The sequence below is a fragment of the Eumetopias jubatus genome, unplaced genomic scaffold (genome assembly GCF_037043125.1).
Source record: "Eumetopias jubatus isolate StellerSeaLion01/CBP00866 unplaced genomic scaffold, mEumJub1_p1.0 scaffold_5, whole genome shotgun sequence".
NCBI lineage: Eukaryota > Metazoa > Chordata > Mammalia > Carnivora > Otariidae > Eumetopias > Eumetopias jubatus.
In genome coordinates this window covers 1,949,600-1,966,443 of record NW_028274811.1, presented here as the reverse complement: position 1 = coordinate 1,966,443, position 16,844 = coordinate 1,949,600, and the positions used below count along the sequence as shown (strand labels likewise).

The 16,844-nt window shown below is 51.6% G+C and overlaps 1 protein-coding gene across 2 annotated transcripts in view; it reads left to right on the top strand.

The window, feature by feature from the left end:
• Nucleotides 1-15,944, top strand: part of RUFY1 (RUN and FYVE domain containing 1) — a 60,023-nt gene extending 44,079 nt beyond the window's left edge. The window contains exons 12-18 of one of the 2 annotated variants that reach the window (XM_028092617.2): nt 7,062-7,159; nt 8,743-8,862; nt 9,436-9,565; nt 10,875-10,969; nt 13,102-13,150; nt 14,491-14,568; nt 15,550-15,944. In XM_028092617.2, the coding sequence (XP_027948418.1) occupies nt 7,062-7,159; nt 8,743-8,862; nt 9,436-9,565; nt 10,875-10,969; nt 13,102-13,150; nt 14,491-14,568; nt 15,550-15,693 (714 nt within the window). In that variant the 3' untranslated portion in view covers nt 15,694-15,944. The remainder of the gene's footprint in view (nt 1-7,061; nt 7,160-8,742; nt 8,863-9,435; nt 9,566-10,874; nt 10,970-13,101; nt 13,151-14,490; nt 14,569-15,549) is intronic. The other variant, XM_028092619.2, reaches the window with a different exon arrangement.
• Nucleotides 15,945-16,844: the final 900 nt, after the last annotated feature.

Here is a 16,844-nt window from a genome sequence, read left to right as displayed (position 1 = left end):
GTCATATATGTTTTTATTTTGTGTACTCCTTAACTACTTTTTGATAGAATTAATTTTACTGTTTTTGTCTTTTACCCTTCTTACTAGCATTGTAAGTGATTGATCTCCTACCTTTATTTTATGTTTGCTTTTACCAGTGAAGTTTTTCCCTTTCATAAGTATCTTACTATAGTTATGGCCTCCGCTTTTCCACTAAAGAAGCCCCTTTAATATTTCTTGTAAGGCTGGTTTAGGGATGTGAACTCCTTTCACTTTTGTTTGTCTGGGAAACTCCTTATCTCTCCTGCCAGGTAGAGTACTCTTGGTCATAGGATTCTAATTTTCAGTGCTTTGGATGCATCATACCACTCCCTTCTGGCCTGCAAAGTTTCTGCTGAAAAATCTGCTGATGGCCTTACAGGGTTTCCCTTGTATGTAACTATTTGCCTTTCTCTTGCTGCTTTTAAGATTCTTTCTCAGGGCACCTGGGTGGCTCAGTCGTTAAGCATCTGCCTTTGGCTCAGGTCATGATCCCAGGGTCCTGGGATCGAGCCCCGCATCGGGGTCCCTGCTCTGCGCTAAGTCTGCTTCTCCCTCTCCCACTCCCCCGGCTTGTGTTTCCTCTTTTGCTATCTCTCTCTCTGTCAAATAAATAAATAAAATCTTCAAAAAAAAAAAAATAGATTCTCTCCTTCTCTTTTATCTTTGCCATTTTAATTATTATGTGTCATGGTTTCACCGTGTTTGAGGCTCTCTGTGTGCCCTTCCCCCAGGTTAGGTTAGGGAAGTTTTCAGCTATTATTTCTTCAAATAAGTTTTCTGCCCCCTTCTGTCTCTCTTCTCCCTCTGGGATACCTACAATGCAGATGTTAGCATGCTTAATGCTGTCCCAAATGTTCCTTAAACTAGCCTCTTTTTTTTTTCTTTTTTCTTTTTTTTTTTTTTTAAGATTTTATTTACTTATTAGAGAGAGAATGAGAGACACAGAGCACGAGAGGGAAGAGGGTCAGAGGGAGAAGCAGACTCCCTGTTGAGCAGGGAGCCCGATGTGGGACTCGATCCCAGGACTCCAGGATCATGACCTGAGCCGAAGGCAGTTGCTTAACCAACTGAGCCACCCAGGCGCCCAATTCTTTTTTCTTTTTGCTATTCTGCTTGGGTGCTTTCCATTTTCCATCTGTTTTCCAGATCGCTGATCCAGATCTTCTGCATCCTCTAATCTGCTGTTGACTCTCTCTAGTGTATTTTTCATTTCAATTCTTGTGTTCCTCAACTCTCATTGTTTCTTTTCTATAATTTCTCTTTGTTGAAGTTCTTACTGAGTTCATCCACTCTTCTGTCAAGTCTGGTGAACATCTTTATGACCATTACTTTGAACTCTTTCTGGGGTGGATCACGTACCTTCGTTTCATTTAGTTCTTTTTCTAATGTTTTGTCTTGTTCTTTCATTTGGAGCATATTCCTTTGTTTCCTCATTTTGCTTGACTTTCTGTGCTTGTTTCTTGTATTAGGCAGAACAGCTACGTCTGCCAGTCTTAAAGGAGTGTAGGACTGTGTAGTCTGCATATGCCTGTTGTCTTTGGCTGGAGCTGTGGCAGGCATGCGCTGAAGTTCCCAGGGCACTCCATGGAAGTCTGGAGCTGAGGCGGGGCAGGGGCCAGGGGATCCCAATGTACTCCATGAAGCAGGGGGTTCCTGGCAGGGCAACTGGAGAAGTAGGTGCAGACTAGGGGGTCCCAGGATGTTCTGCATAGCCGAGGCCCTGGTGGGATGGCCGGAGCTTACGTGGGTATAGGCCAGGAGGTCCCAAGGTGCTCCACATGGGGTAGAGGGCCTGATGGGATACCTGAAGTGGGCACAGACTCGGGGTGGGGGGGTCCTAGGGTGCTCTGGGCAGTGGGTGTCCTAGCAAGTCGTGTAGAGCTGAAGCCGGCGTGGGCCTGGGGTGTCCCAAGGTGCTTTGCACCTATACTGTGTTGGCAAGACAGCTGGAGCTGGAGCGGGCACCATCCAGGGTATCCCTGTTGTGCTGCACTGGGTCCACCTTGGTGGGACAGCTGGAGCTTGGGTGAGCTCAGATGGGAGGGCCGCCTCGGGGGCTTGCCTGGGGCTACTAAGCGAGGGAACTGGGGCTCACTGAGGTGTCGGGCTGGCTAGAATGGCCACGCTCCTGTCTGTGCTGTCAGGGTGGAGGGGGACCATCAGCAGTGGTCCTCACCGGCACCTCCCCACTTGGGGAGCATTCCAGCAACTCCTCCAGCGCCTGGCAGACACTCTGGGTTTAGATCACCCACAGTTGCTAGCCCACCCCACTGCACAGGCAGCATCAGGGGTGGGTTCCCGTCCTAACTATGTCTCCACCTCTCCTGCCCTTCTCCGTGTGGTCCCTCTGTTGGGGTGGAAACTGCCTTCCGTTCTTAGGGGGAATCACCGTAGGTGTAGGTATAGGTTTGGTGTGTCTGGAGGGGGAGAATTCAGGGTCTTCCTACGTCACCATCTTAGACCTTCCCCTTGTCTTGTCCTTGTTGATTAGCGGTCATTCTGTGTAGTCTGAATATTAGTCCTTTATTGGTTCACCTGTGGTAGATCTCCTCTACTCTCTTCTCTGGTATCCTTAAGTCCTTATTTTTGGTGTAGTCAAATGTGCTGATTTTTCACGTTATAGGCTGCAGTTTGGAGATTTTATTTTTTTTTTTTAAGATTTTATTTATTTGAGAGAGAATGGAGAGAGAGCACATGAGAGGGGGGAGGGTCAGAGGGAGAAGCAGACTCCCTGCTGAGCAGGGAGCCCGATGCAGGACTCGATCCCGGGACTCCAGGATCATGACCTGAGCCAAAGGCAGTCGCCCAACCAACTGAGCCACCCAGGCGCCCAGTTTGGGGATTTTAAGAAGCCCTTTCTCAAGCCTAGGTGTCAAAGACATTCTACACTAGTTTTATAAACCTGACACAGGTTTTTAATGTCTAGAGTTGACTTTCATTTACAGCCTTACTGAGGGATCCAGGTGTGGTTTTCTCCATATCGTTAGCCACTTTAAAACTAGTCCAGTCTTGGGCGCCTGGGTGGCTCAGTCATTGGGCGTCTGCCTTCGGCTCAGGTCATGATCCTGGGGTCCTGGGATCGAGTCCCACATCGGGCTCCCTGCTCCGCGGGAAGCCTGCTTCTCCCTCTCCCACTCCCCCTGCTTGTGTTCCCTCTCTCGCTATGTTTCTCTTTGTCAAATAAATAAAATCTTTAAAAAAAAAAAAAAACTAGTCCAGTCTTTTCTCCCTCCATATGTGGTGCCACCCTGATCATAGATCAAGTTCATACATAAGGTGCAACTGTCCCTGAGGTCTCTGTTCTGTGTGTCTATCTGAGTTACCTAATCACCATAGCTTTGTAGTATGTTTTATGTCTAAGTTGGCTGTAACAAAGGACCACAGAGTGGCTTGACAGAGCTTCATTGTCTCACAGTCTGGAGGCCAGGAGTCTGAGATTGGGAGTCCGCACAGTTGCTTTCCTCTGAGGGCTGTGAGGAAGATTGTAGCGTCCCTGTGTCCTAAGGGCTTCTGGTGGCTATTGGCCACCATTGGCGATCCATCACTTGGTGTGCTCCCTGTGTGCATGACTATGTCCAGATTTCCCCCTTTGATAAGGACACAAGTGATACTGGATTAAGGGCCCCCCCTACTCCACTTTGACCTCATCTTAACTAATTATGTCAGCAATGGCCCACTTCCCAAATAAGGTCACATCATGTGGTACTAGGGGCCAGGGCTTCCACCTATGGATTTGGGAGGGATGGAACGCAACCCATTACAGAGGTCAAGCCTGCCCTCCTTGCCCCCTAATTTTTCCCCTCTTTTTAAGATTGACATATCTATTTGTAAACCTTTATTCTTGACCAAAAATTTAGAACAATTTATAAAGTTCCTTTTAGAAATCCAGCTGAGGGGCACCTGGGTGGCTCAGTTGGTTGAGCGTCTGACTTTTAGTTTCGGCTCAGGTTGTGATCTCAGGGTCGTGGGATCAAGCCCCACGCTGGGCGGGGAGTCGGCTTGGGATTCTCTCTCTCCCTCACTCCTCCCCCACTTGCACACGTGAGCTCTCGTTCTCTAAAATAAATCTTTAAAAAAATTTTTTTTAATAAAAATCCAGGTGAACTGAGCTGGGATCGGGCGCCAGGCAGGGGCAGTATGAGCTGTGGGGGCAGGCAGGACTGGAGCAGAGCCAGGATCGAGGTTGGAGGTCCCAGGCTAAATTTATTTAAAAAAAAAATCCAACTGAATTTCATAAATGGGGATTACATTGGATTTATAGGTTAACTTGAGAAAAAATTGACCTCTGTAGTGTATAAAGCCATTTCATCCAAGAGCATGGGGTAGATTTTCATTTAGTCAGATAATTCTTTTTTCTCTTTTTTTGTCCTTTTTACTGGGTAAGAGTCTTGCATTTTCTCCAGGTGAGTTCCTGGATTGTATTTCTTGTTGCCCATGTGACCGGTGCCTTACTTTGGCTACATCATCTGGTTAGGTCTTACTGGTACAGGAAAGAGCTCGTGTGTTTGCAGGCCTGATATCCTGTTAGCAGCCTTGCACACCGCCAGGGGGCAGACAGTTCCTCGCTTGATCCTGTTGGCTTTATGTGTAAGTGATCACATCATTGGCAAATAGAGAGAGTTTAATCTCTTTACCCTCAATTTTTGTTTTTTAGAGCATTGGCCAGGCTTTCCAATACTACATTACACAGCAGAAACAGTGAGCAAACTTGTGGTCCTGCTCTTTAAAAGGATTGCATCTAAAAGTTTCTCCATTAGCTATAATCTTGCTAGATGTTTGCTATGTGATCCTCAGTTAAGGAAGTTCACTTCTGTTTCTTGTTTGCTTAGTTTTACCATGAATATGTGTTGAATTTATTAAATGCTTTTTTCCCCTATATTTTATCTATTTTGTTGGTTTTGGTTTTTTTTTTTATAGATTTTATTTATTTATTAGAGCACAAGTTGTGGCAGAGGGAGAGGGAGAAGCAGACTCCCTGCTAAGCAGGGAGCCTGGTGCAGGGCTGGATCCCAGGACCCTGAGATTCTGACCTGAACCAAAGGTAGATGCTTAAGCGACTGAGCCACCCAGGCGCCCCCCTGTTTTATCTATTTTGATAATCATATTTTTTTTTCCTTTATTTGTGTTGTAATTTATACTGATTAACATTCTTGGAATTCTACTTAATTATGATATATTTATATATACTCTTGATACCATTAGCTAATATTTTATATATAATATATGTGTTTATATTTGAGATGGACCTCTAGTTATCTTTCCTCTTACTGACCTTATTTGCCTTCAGAATCAAGATTGGGTTGGCACTATATGCTTTCCTGCTCTCTTGAAGCTCTCTTTTTCTGGAATAATTCATACAAGATAGCAAGTGGCTATTCTGAAAATTTAGAGAATCCACCTATGTTACAGGATTTACCTGGGTCTGAGGCTTTGGAAGCAGGGTGACTTTGATGACCATTTCAAGTTATTAAATGCTACTGACCTATTTGTGCTTTCTGTTTCTTCTCAGGACAGTTTTGGTATATTTTTTCCAAAATGTATCTTGTTTAGGTTCTCAAATGTTTTAGCTCATAGTTGTTTATAATGTTCTTTCTTTTACAGTTTTTAATTCTCTTTTATTCAGGATTTTCTTACTTGCATTTTCTATTTTCTATATTCCTTCTTGACAGAAGTGTATCTTCTTTAATAATCTTTTCAAAGAACCATCTTTTCCCCCTAATACTCTGCATTGTCTTTTCTTCCCATGTTTTTCACTGACTTCTATCTACCCTTACTTTTATTATATTCTTTCTGATTTCTTTGGGTTTTCTCTGTAGTTCATTTTCAGCTGCTGAAATGCATGCTTAGCTTATCTGTTTTATCTTTTTTTTTTTTTCCATAAAAAATGTCATTTGGGGGTGCCTGGCTGACTCAGTAGAGCGTGTGACTCCTGATCTCAGGGTCATGAGTTCAAGCTCCACGCTGGGGGGCAGAGTTTACTTAAAAAAATAAAAATAAATAACAAAAATGCTATTTGAGGTTAAAAATTACCCGCAAGTGCTGCTTTAGCTGTGGCCCTCAAAATTTAACAAAAGCATATCATCTACGAGGCACATTTTTCACATCTTAGCATCTCTGAAACCTAGATGCATCTTACAGTCAGTGACCTGAGTGTTCCAAGTAGCAGGTTTTTCTTTCTTAGTGGCGTGTAAAATTAAGACACATTTTACACTCAGTGCATCTTCAGTACTATACAATATTGCATAGTGTTTTCACTAGCTTTTACCTCTGAGTATTTCGTAATTCTTCCTCTGGTTTATATTTTTAGCTCAGTAGTTTTAGTAATAATGCCATTTAGTTTTGTTTCCAAGATATGAGGCGTTTTTAGTCATTCTTGTGTTGTTAAAGTCTAATTGTATCACATTAAGGTCCAAGAATATAGTCTGTATATTATTCTTGGGAATTTATTAGGACTTCCTTCTGTCTTCAGCCTTTCTGTATCCTTTTATTTTAAAAGAGTTTCTTGTAGACACACAGGAACATGGTGTTTTTGCCACGCCCCACCCCCGCCGCCCTCGGTCCAGGCTCTGGTTCAGAGCCTGGATTCAGAAGTCACATAGTCACGGGTGTAAGCTTGCTGTCCTGGCACATGCGCACTAGTCTCCACCCCGGCGCTCTCTCTGAGCCTCCCTTTGCCTAGAGAAGGGGGGCTAACCACCCTTGCCAGGGCCAGAGAGTTCGCAGGTGTGCTGGGCACGTGGGAACAGCTCAGTAACATTGTCAGATCCCACTCTGAAGTTCCTTTTTGAAAAGGAACATGGACCTTTCATAGAGGAAAGGCTCATTACTTCCTTACTTCTTTCTGGGCCTTTCTTTCTGTTGATAACACTGGGCGCTTCAACCCAACGTGTCTTCCAGGGCTGTGGGGAAGAGCAGCAATTAACAAAATGCTCCTGAAAGTGCTGTGAAAGTAGAGGGTGCAATCAAACCTGTTCTTAATCCCAAGCAGGCCCGGCAGTGAGGGAGTGGCAGAGTGTGACCCCTTTTCCTTGCCTTGGCAGAATGCCGAGAGCTGTTTACAGCAGAAGAATGAAGCCATCACATCTTTTGAAGAAAAAAACAACCAAGTTATGTCCAGCATGAAACAGATGGAAGAAAGGTAATCACAACCCCCCCATATTCCTTAGGAGATGGGGACATTCTCTGGACCTGGAGTTTCTCTCACAAGTACAGACAACTTGGGATGATGGGCCTTTGGGATCCTAGTCTTGCTGAAGGGGGCCGATTCCCAGCCCTAAGTGTGTATTCCCTTAATCAACCTTTGGGTTCCTGTATCACATTGTCTTCCCAGGGGGTCAGACTGGTACAGTGAGGTCAGCAGCATGGTCACATTTTTACATCAGTCAGTAGTGGATCACAAGAGAGTCTGAAAACAGACTCACAAGAATATGGCAACTGATTTTCTTACAAGGGTGCAAAGGCAGTTCAGTGGAGCGAGGAGTCTTTTTAATGATGTTTGAACAATCAGAAAAATGAATTGCAATCTACATCTCATATCTTATTCAAAAATTGACTAGAAATGGATAAATCTAAATGGAAAACTTAAAATTTCTAACTTTTAGAAGAAAACATAGGAGAAAATCTTTGTGGCTTTGGGTTAGTCAAAGAGATCTTAGACGTGACATGAAAGCCTGGAGTCCATGGGAGAAAAATTTGATAAATTGGACTTTATCAAAATATAAAACCTTTGTTCTATGAAAGACACAAGAGAATAAAAAGACACGTTACAGAATGGGACAAAATTTGCAGATCATATAACTGACAAAGTACTTGCATCCAGAATGTATAAAGAACTGTCAAAACTCAACAAACAACCCAGTTTAAAAATGGACAAAAGGCTTGAAGACACTTGACCAAAGAGGGCATATGGATGGCAGAGCAGCACACAAAAAGACGTTCAGTATCATTAGCCAGCGGGGACGTGCGTGTTACAATCACAGTGGGGGTCACTGTGCATGTATTAGAACAGCTAAATATCTTTTTAGTGACAGCACTGAGTGCCGACAAGACTCCAAAGTGACTAGAACTCCCCTGCCTTACCAATGGGGATGCCAAATGGTACAGCCACCGTGGAGAACAGTCTCTTAAAATAAAGCTAAACATCCTCTTATCATATGACCCCACAATCCCACTCCTGGGTATGTGCCCAAGAGAAGTGAAGACTGATGTTCACACAGAAACCTGTACACAAATGTTTATAGCAGGTCTGTGCATATAATTGCCAAAACTAGAAGCAGCTCAGAGGTCTTTCATCTGATGAAGGGGAAACAAACTGCCTATACCATGAAATAATACTTGGCCATCAGAAGGAACAAGCCACTGATACACGAACCTGGAATGATCTCAGATACCGCGCTGAGTGAAAGAAGCCAGTTTCAAGAGGTTATATGAGGAATAATTGCATTTCTAGGACATTCTCGAAAAGCCAAAGCCATGGCATCAGAGCACATCAGTGGTTGCCAGGTTTAGGAGTGACTCCAGAGGGCAGCATTAGGGAGCTTTCCAGGGTGACGGAGCTCCTCGTCGCCGCGGTGGTTACACGAGTCTGTACGCGTGCTGAGAACTCTGGGAACAGTTTTACTGGGTGTGTATTTAAAACCCCAGCCACAAGACTGTGAAAGACGCTGCCCTCAGCCTTGAGGATAGCTCCTTTCCCACGGAGACCTGGTTCTTTGGGCGCAGGTTACAGGTCTCGGAGAGGGCGCGGCAGGGGGCAGAGGAGCGGAGCCACAAGCTGCAGCAGGAGCTGGGGGGCCGGACGTGCGCGCTGCAGCAGCAGCTCTCCCAGCTGCACGAACAGTGGTAGGCGGGGCCGGGGGCGGGGCGGGGCCAGCCGCCAGGGGGCGGGGCCGGGCAGCTCCCGACGGGGTGCAGGCAGTGTCCCTTCTGCGTTTACGCCCCCGGAGCGGGAATCAGGGTGTGTGTCAGGCCCGGTGTCCCCCCTTTCGCAAGCGAGAGCGCCGGCTCGGGGGGTTCGGGAACGTCCCAGAGCCACTCAGCTGGTGAGAGGGGGAGTGCGGTAGCTTTCTCCCGCCTCGACCCCGTGTCCTCCGGTGGGAGCCGGCTCTGGGTAGAAGATCCTACTCGTGCGGTCCTAAGTGTCTCTCGGGGCTCTTTCCCTTTCTGCCCGCTCGAGTGCTGTCAGTGCATGCGCCCGCTTCCCCCGGCGGGGTCCTGGTCTTCCCTCTGGAGGGGCAGGTGGCCCTGCCGGAGAGGGAGCCCGGCTTCCCTGCTCTGGTGACCGGTTTAGGTGCAGGTGCAGCACTTCTGATTTCTGTGAATTCCCCATTTCCTTTGTGGAGAATTGGGTTGGAGATTGTGCATCTTCCATGCATCTCTCACTGAGACTAACTCAAGTTCATTTTGGGAAAACAGCTCGAGTCTAGAGAAAGAGTTGAAATCAGAAAAAGAACAGAGACAGGCTCTTCAGCGAGAATTACAACAGGAGAAGGACACTTCCTCTCTACTCCGAGCAGAGCTACAGCAAGTGGAAGGATTAAAAAAGGTAAGGCTGCCGGCCCGGGAGGGGAAGAGCTGCTGCCGTCTCCAGGAGCCCCTGCCACGGAGCCCTTGGTACAGCCAGAGCCGCGCCTCTGCGCCAGGCGGCTGGTGCATACACCAGCCACTCGGGGAGCAGTGCGGTGGGGAAAATAAAACAGGGAGACGGCCCGCAGTGGCGGCAGTAGTCCGGGATCCGGGAAGTGTGCCTGGGAGGCTGACCCAAAAGACAAGTGAGGGCCAGCCATGCAGAGGCAGGCAAAGGATGTCTCGGGCACACTGGTCACACACCAGCCCTGGCGGAGGATCCTTGGGGATTTCGTTGTGTTGAACAGGATCATGGGTACTGCTGCACAGTCTGAATGAGCCCACAAAGGTCCTCTGATCTCTGTTGGAAAGTGTCTAAGAGCCCTCCCGGGGAAGCCCACTGGGCCAGGGGTGGGAACCACTGGGGAGGGAGAGGTTCCGCAAGAGCCTCTCAGGCTCTAAGAGGGGATGGGAAGAAATAGAGCGCAGAAGAGGACTCCTAGAAGGTTCTGCATCTTCCCCCCTGGATTCCCTTTGGTCTAAGATTTGAATTGCATACCCTCTTGCCCCACACCTGCACTTACGTACACACACAAACAGAACATGTCTGATGTCAGAGCAGGTGTCACCAGGCTCTGGGGCAGAAGGCCCAGGGGCAGCTGGGAGGGACATGCCCACCACTCAGGCCTAAGCCCTGCTGCTCTCCATCAGCCCTGAACCCCAAATCACTGTCCTGGGTCTTTGTCAGGGCCCTTGCCAACCTGTGTCCTCCAGAGGCCCTGGGCCTGGATGACAGTGGTTATCAGTGTGTGAGCTTCACCCCGCACACGCACATGATCTCGGGCTGGGTGTGAGATCCCACATCCTGGCCTCCATCAGCCTTGGTCATTCATTTTCAGGAAGTTGAGACCAGCCCTTTCCAAAAAACTTTATTCAAATGAGCCTTCACTGTGCAGGTGTCCCCCGCTCCTGCATAAGGCTCATCTGTGCGTGTTTTGAGGCAGTTCTCTGTGTTTCAACGGCCTTTTAATAGCAACTCAGATGGGCAAGGCCTTGCTCGCCCTGTGTGGGTGACTGATTTTCACGTAGCTGTTTTCCTGTCCCGCATCACTGTCCCCACTGCAGGTGCCTGTTCTGGAGAAACGGGCTAGTGAGAAGTCATCCATGAAATAACCGCAGCTCAAATGAGATTAACACACCAAAACTGCTTTTTGCTCTTGAAAAACATTCTGACCTGCTTGTCGCTGTAGTTACATGAGTGTGTCAGGCCTCTGGTTGGTCCATTTTAGGAGCTGCGGGAGCTCCAAGACGAGAAGGCGGAGTTGCAGAAGGTTTGCAACGAGCAGGAACAAGCCCTCCAGGAAATGGGCCTGCACCTCAGCCAGTAAGAAGCCCGCCCCCACCCTCCCCTGCCACCTGTGTCGTGGCCCAACTGGGCCTGCCCCCCTTCCTCCGGAGTCACACCAGCCTGCCCACCAGGCGCCAAACCAGGGAGAGGAGGGCCGGGCAGGAGGCCAGCCAGGGGTTTAAGGGCGACCCCCCAGGAAGTCAGCACTTGGAGACACAGCGCCGGTTTAATGCATTAGGAAATCCCTTCTAGTGAGCCCTCCTGTTCACTAGCTCAGCCTCTACGTCCCAAGCAAGCCACGGGGGCGGTGGGTGGGGTGCTTGCTGGGCCCGCAGTCAGACCAGGGGGCTACTGTGGTTTGAGGATTCCACCTGCTGTGGCATAGCCCAACCACCACCTCCCTTTCTGGACATTCACATCTACCAGCCTCTGTCTGTCTATCTGTCCTGCTGGGTACTGCTAAAGGAGCACAGACCTTAGTACTTCGGTCTCTTCCTTTGACCTGACAGCCCTCCCGCGCAGGGTCCCCGTCCGCCAGGTTCCTCTGGCCCGTCCGATAGGTCACACTGCAGATTGTAGGATTTGTTCATTTGTGAGATGATTGTGTTTGCAGAGCCGCTGGGGAGCTTTATTCTCCTTAGGAGTCAGGGCTCCTGGTTGCAGAGGGACAGAAACCCAGCTCAGACTATCTCAAGCCCAAAAAGCCATCGGGAATCAGTGTCTCCCTCCTAGTCTGCCGTCCTGTCTGCTCCCTCACCAGTGGCTCTGGTCCCCACCAGGTCCTGTTCTGGCTCCTTCCCCAAGCACAGTGACCAGAGAGATGGGGGCCCCGTGGGAGCCTGTGACCAGAGGTCCAGACATGGGGACCGACAGAGAAGCAGCTAGAAACACACGGTAGTAGCACGTGTGTCAGTCAGGCTGCGCTGGGCTTGTGTCGAGGACGTGTGACGTGGGCAGGGATCCCCGAGGAACATCCTTGGTGCTCCCTCCCTCCCTCCCTCCCACTTCCCTCCATCCTGCAAGCCGACACCAGGTGACAGAGGACAGGGTTCTCCTCAGATCCTCCACCAGCTAGACACAGCTGCCCGGTTTCTTTCTCTGGGCAACTTCCAGGTCCTTCCCAAGTTGTGTTCCCCGGGGACATGCTTGCACGTGCAGGCTGCCGTCCTGACCTGGTTCCCCCTGCCCCCCGGGCAGCTTCTGGTTCTGTCACACTGCAGGCCTGTCTCTGAGCTGCTCAGGTGGGACTGAAGGCCCCGATGCTCAGTTCCCAGTCCTCCCCTGGAAGTCTCGTCTATGTCTCAGAGCCCTGCCACTTTGACCCTTCTGTTGATCCACTGACAGTTTAGGCTAATGTCAGCTTTTCAGAAAGGGCTCAGACCTCCCCCCACTGCCCCAGCCTGCAATTACAGATACACAGTTTCATTTTATCTGGTTGAATTCTGCCAGTGTAGACCACATTCAGGCCTGTCCTCTTATGTGGACGACTAAGGAACTGTTCTGCTAACAAGGGTGGAGCAAGTGAACCTGTCCTCAGAGCAGGACTGTTCTAGAAGGAGCAGGCAGCAGGAAAGGGGCCAAAGGAGCCATGAGGATTTGGGTGCCTACCGTGGGGGGGCCCCACACCCCCATTCAGGCGCATGTCCCATGCAGGAATGGTTGCCGGGAGAAGCCAGGAACCTGACTTCTAGGAAATTATTCCCAGTTCTTGATTTTATTTATTTGACAGCGAGAGAGGGAACACAAGCAGGGGGAGCAGCAGAGGGAGAAGCAGGCTTCCCACTGAGCAGGGAGCCCGATGCGGGACTCGATCCCAGGACCCTGAGATTGTGACCTGAGCCGAAGGCAGACACTTAACGACTGGGCCACCCAGGCGCCCTCCCAATTTTTAAATGGTTGCAACTACTTCAAAGTCTTTTTAAACCTTGCAGGCTCAACAGTCTGTTTTGGGACCACGTTCGTTCCACAGGCTCCTAGAGCGCAGCAGACATGAGCCAGCATGATGAGGTGACTGGGATGATAAAAGGCAGAAAGCGTGTTCTCGAACAACTCCTGTATGAGGCTGCTCTCTCCTAAGCTGTCACCCTCCTGAAGCCAGACAGTAGCTGTGGGCTTGCTGAGTTTGAGAGCCTCGCACAGCTATAAATCATCTTTTTTTCTTTTTTAAGGTCAAAGCTAAAGATGGAAGACATCAAAGAAGTAAATAAGGCGCTGAAGGTACTGGAGTGTTAACGTTATTAGCCTCAGAATCATTGCCCCCGGCTTAGTCAGCTCACGCTCCTGCCCTGGGCACTCAGGTTCTCCCGAGTCAGGTGAGGGATGTGCCCCAGAGGCCTGTGACCTGGGGACGTGAGACACTGGCAGGCAGTGGGGCCCAGCCCGCAACCTCCGTCCTGATTCCGGCCCCTCAGCTGGACGTTCAAGAGCAGGCCTAGATCACAGGAGCCCAGATGAAGGGAACGACAAGTGGCAGAAAGAGATCCAGGGATTTCTTAAAATAGGGAGCAAGCGAGGGGCCCGAGGCCACCCCGAGCCGGGCCGCGTCTCTGGAGCATCTCCGGGAGGGCCGAAGGATGCCCGCCACCTAGGGCGGGCGGGAACGCATGGGCCCAGGTGACCTGGTCTGGGCGCCAGGCTGGCCAGCTGGGGTGCGGACGGGGGAGAGGGCGGCAGTTGAGAGAGGGACAGCCCAGCTGGGACAGGCGAGTCAGCCCTCCACCAGTTCAGAGACCCTGGCGCCTGGCAGGTCAGGGGCGGCCAACTGTCCCAGCCATCTTAGCAACCCGGACGTGAACTTGGCGGCACTGGCTTCCCTCCCTTGTACCTGGAAAGCTCCTTGAAGGGCACCCCTGCCCTGCCCAGATGTGCCGGCCAGCGACGGCCAGCAGCACCACGGGGACAGGCTGTCGGGCGTCGCGCTGCAGCTCCTGAAGTGGCTCTGTCACCGCCAGATGCCAAGGAGCCAGAACAGTTCCTCAGGCGTTTGGCCCCACTGAGCGCTCAGTTCCTCTGGCTGCACAAATGGCACATCCTTGTTTTCCTTTAGAACGATCTCCAGAAAGGCAGCTTTAAAGCCTCAGATCCTGCCTCACCACATCGTGCTGCGGGTTGGGGGGCTTAGCATGGGGACAGGGGCCTCCCATCTCCCCCCCCCCGCCCCGGCACATTGCCTTCTGTCCCTCTGCAGGGCCCGCCCTGGCGGGACTGGCCCCTCTCCATCTGGAGCAGGTCTCCGCCAGGGTCAGTTTGGAAGCACTAGATCCGGGCTCTGGCTACCTTGGCCCAAGAGCATTTTTGAAAGTGGGCAGTTGAGTCTGGATGACAGGAAGCCGGGGAACCTGGCTGGAGGCCCAGGGGTGACCTGCAGGGGCCGGGAGGCCCGAGCCAGAGGGCGTGCGGGCAGCAGCACCTGAGCTCCGGCCGTGGCTGCATCTGGGGGCGGGGGGGAAGGAGGGAGTCCCTCGAAAGGCCCTGATGTTGGGCAGTCGGAACATAGCTACAGGTCCATCAGGAGCCAAGCCACAAAATGGGGTTCTGTTGTGGTCTTTCCCCCTCAGGGCCATACATGGCTGAAGGATGATGAGGCAACGCACTGTAAGCAGTGTGAAAAGGAGTTCTCCATCTCCCGGAGGAAGGTACGTGGGGTGGCCCTCCAGCAGCTCCCACAGGGGCTCCCCTTCAACCCACTCCCGTGGGACCCGGGCCACCGTATGCAACAGCGCTCGCTGGTGTGCTGACCCCCGCAGATGGCTTCCCAGCTTGTCCCCACCTGTCCTTTCAAGGATTGGCAGATTTCTTTGGGAGTTAGGGCTGCTCACGTACAGAACACTAGGTGAGTGTATCATTCAAAGTTCATGGTCAGCAACAGGACCAAAATCTGGCTAAATTAGGCAAAAACCATCTATAGGGAACCCGTGGTTAGACAGGCATCCACACAGCCCCAGAAGCTGAGCAGGGCCCGTGCCCCAGGGACTCTGCCTTCCGCTTCCAGGACTGGGGGGGGGGTCCCCGCAACCAGCCTTTGGTCCAGGGTTGCTGGGGCTTTGATGGAGCAGTTGGGCAGCACAAGGGCGGGACACAGATCCCTAGCAAGACTGGAAGCCTGTCCAGCCCACTAACAGTGCCCCACCCCCCACCTTGCGGCTGTGCATTCTCCCCGGTCCCGGTATCATCAGGCCCTGTGGGAAAGGAGAAATCCCAAATCCTGGCCAGTGCCTCGCGTAGGTCCAGCGGTAGAAACGGCCCTCCTGAGGCTGCCTTTGAGATCAGGCTTGGGCACAGGGCCTGCTGGAGGCTGGGGCCTCACGGTCCCCAGCCCCCAACCAGCCTGGCCATGGCCCAGAGTGATGGAGGTGGCGGGCAGGCAAAAGCTCCGCGCAAAGGCAGGAGGCACTGGCTTCGGAAACCTCGCGTCTGCAAACAGACGCCGTGACACCAGGGAGCGAAGCGGGGATGTTCCATAGCCGACCAGCAGCCCCAGTGCGTTCCAGAGCCTCAGTCCTACAAGTGCACACGCCCCCCCCCCACCCCCGAACGGACCCCTGCTGCTGGGGCGGGGGGGGGGGGGGCGGCGGGTCGGAAGGCGCCCGCCCTTACCACCCCCTCGTGCCCCCCAGCACCACTGCCGCCACTGCGGCCACATCTTCTGCAGCACGTGCTCCAGCAACGAGCTGGCCCTGCCCTCCTACCCCAGGCCCGTGCGCGTGTGCGACAGCTGCCACACCCTGCTCCTGCAGCGCTGCTCGTCCTCCGGCCACTGACCGGGTCCAGGCGCTGCCTTCCGCCTTGCCCTACATCACCGGCTTTGGTTCCGACGGAACTTCATCATTTTGCTACTGTCACTTTTCACTTTTCACAAAATTAAGCGGTTTTACAACAGTTGTACTAGTGTCGCGAGCACCCCGTTCCTCTCCCCCCCGCACTGTCTTCCCTGCTTCAGAGTCGAGAGATTGGCCGTGTCACACCCTTGTGAATATGTCTCTAGACCCGCAATAAAAGCCTTTATTTTTCAGGCTGGTGCAGAAAATGCCGGCATCACAGGGACAGCCTCTCAGGGAGGCCTCAGAGCCACCCCCGTGTCCCCGTGTCTGGACCAGGACTACCGACCCTCAGGGAGGGGGGACCCGGGGCGCAGGCTGGCCCTGCCCGGATGGGCAATGGGGGAAGTGACCTTACCCCCGTCACCAAAGCTCAGGCGTTCTCTATGCCAGGGAGTTGACACAGACGATGATAGCTTGATCTAGTGCACTCCGATGGACACACCTGTGGGAAGCACCTGCCAGGCCACCAGTTTTTACTTTTCCAAGCAGGGCCAGGACAGGTGCTGTTTGTCGGCTATGAAAACGGACTCCGCGCATGCTCACCCCCACCCGACTGGTCCGTGGTCTCGAATATCCAGGTGAAGTAACTGTCCAGACTAGCCCGTCCATCCGCGAAGCCCTCGGTGGACTCCCCTTGCTCACTGCCTAGTCCCCCGCCCCTCGGCCCCTTCATTGTCCAGTCCCTGGCCCTTTCCTTCGTGGGCTCTGATCCTGCATCTGCCGTGCCCTTACATCCGTCCTTTACGAACGGGAACCTGGGTGGCTCAGCGAGGTTAAGTCCCAGGATCTGTGGGCCCAGCTCCAAAGCCACGTTCCTTCCAGGAAGTACGTGGCAGCGAGAGTGGCTGCCAGGGGGCCTCCCCTTCTGTCACCTCCTCTGAGCAGCTTTTTACATCTCCAGGGCCCAGTTTTTCCAAAAATGCTTACATGCTGCTGCGTGGCCAACTTGGTCTAGCATTAGAGATCGGTACCTTGTTTTCAATGCACCCAATTTGGACTCCAACTTGCTGGGGAGCCTGAGGCAGGTCACTTCACCTCTGGGCCTTAGCGCTCATCTGCACACACACAAAAGGAAGCAGAATACCTGATCC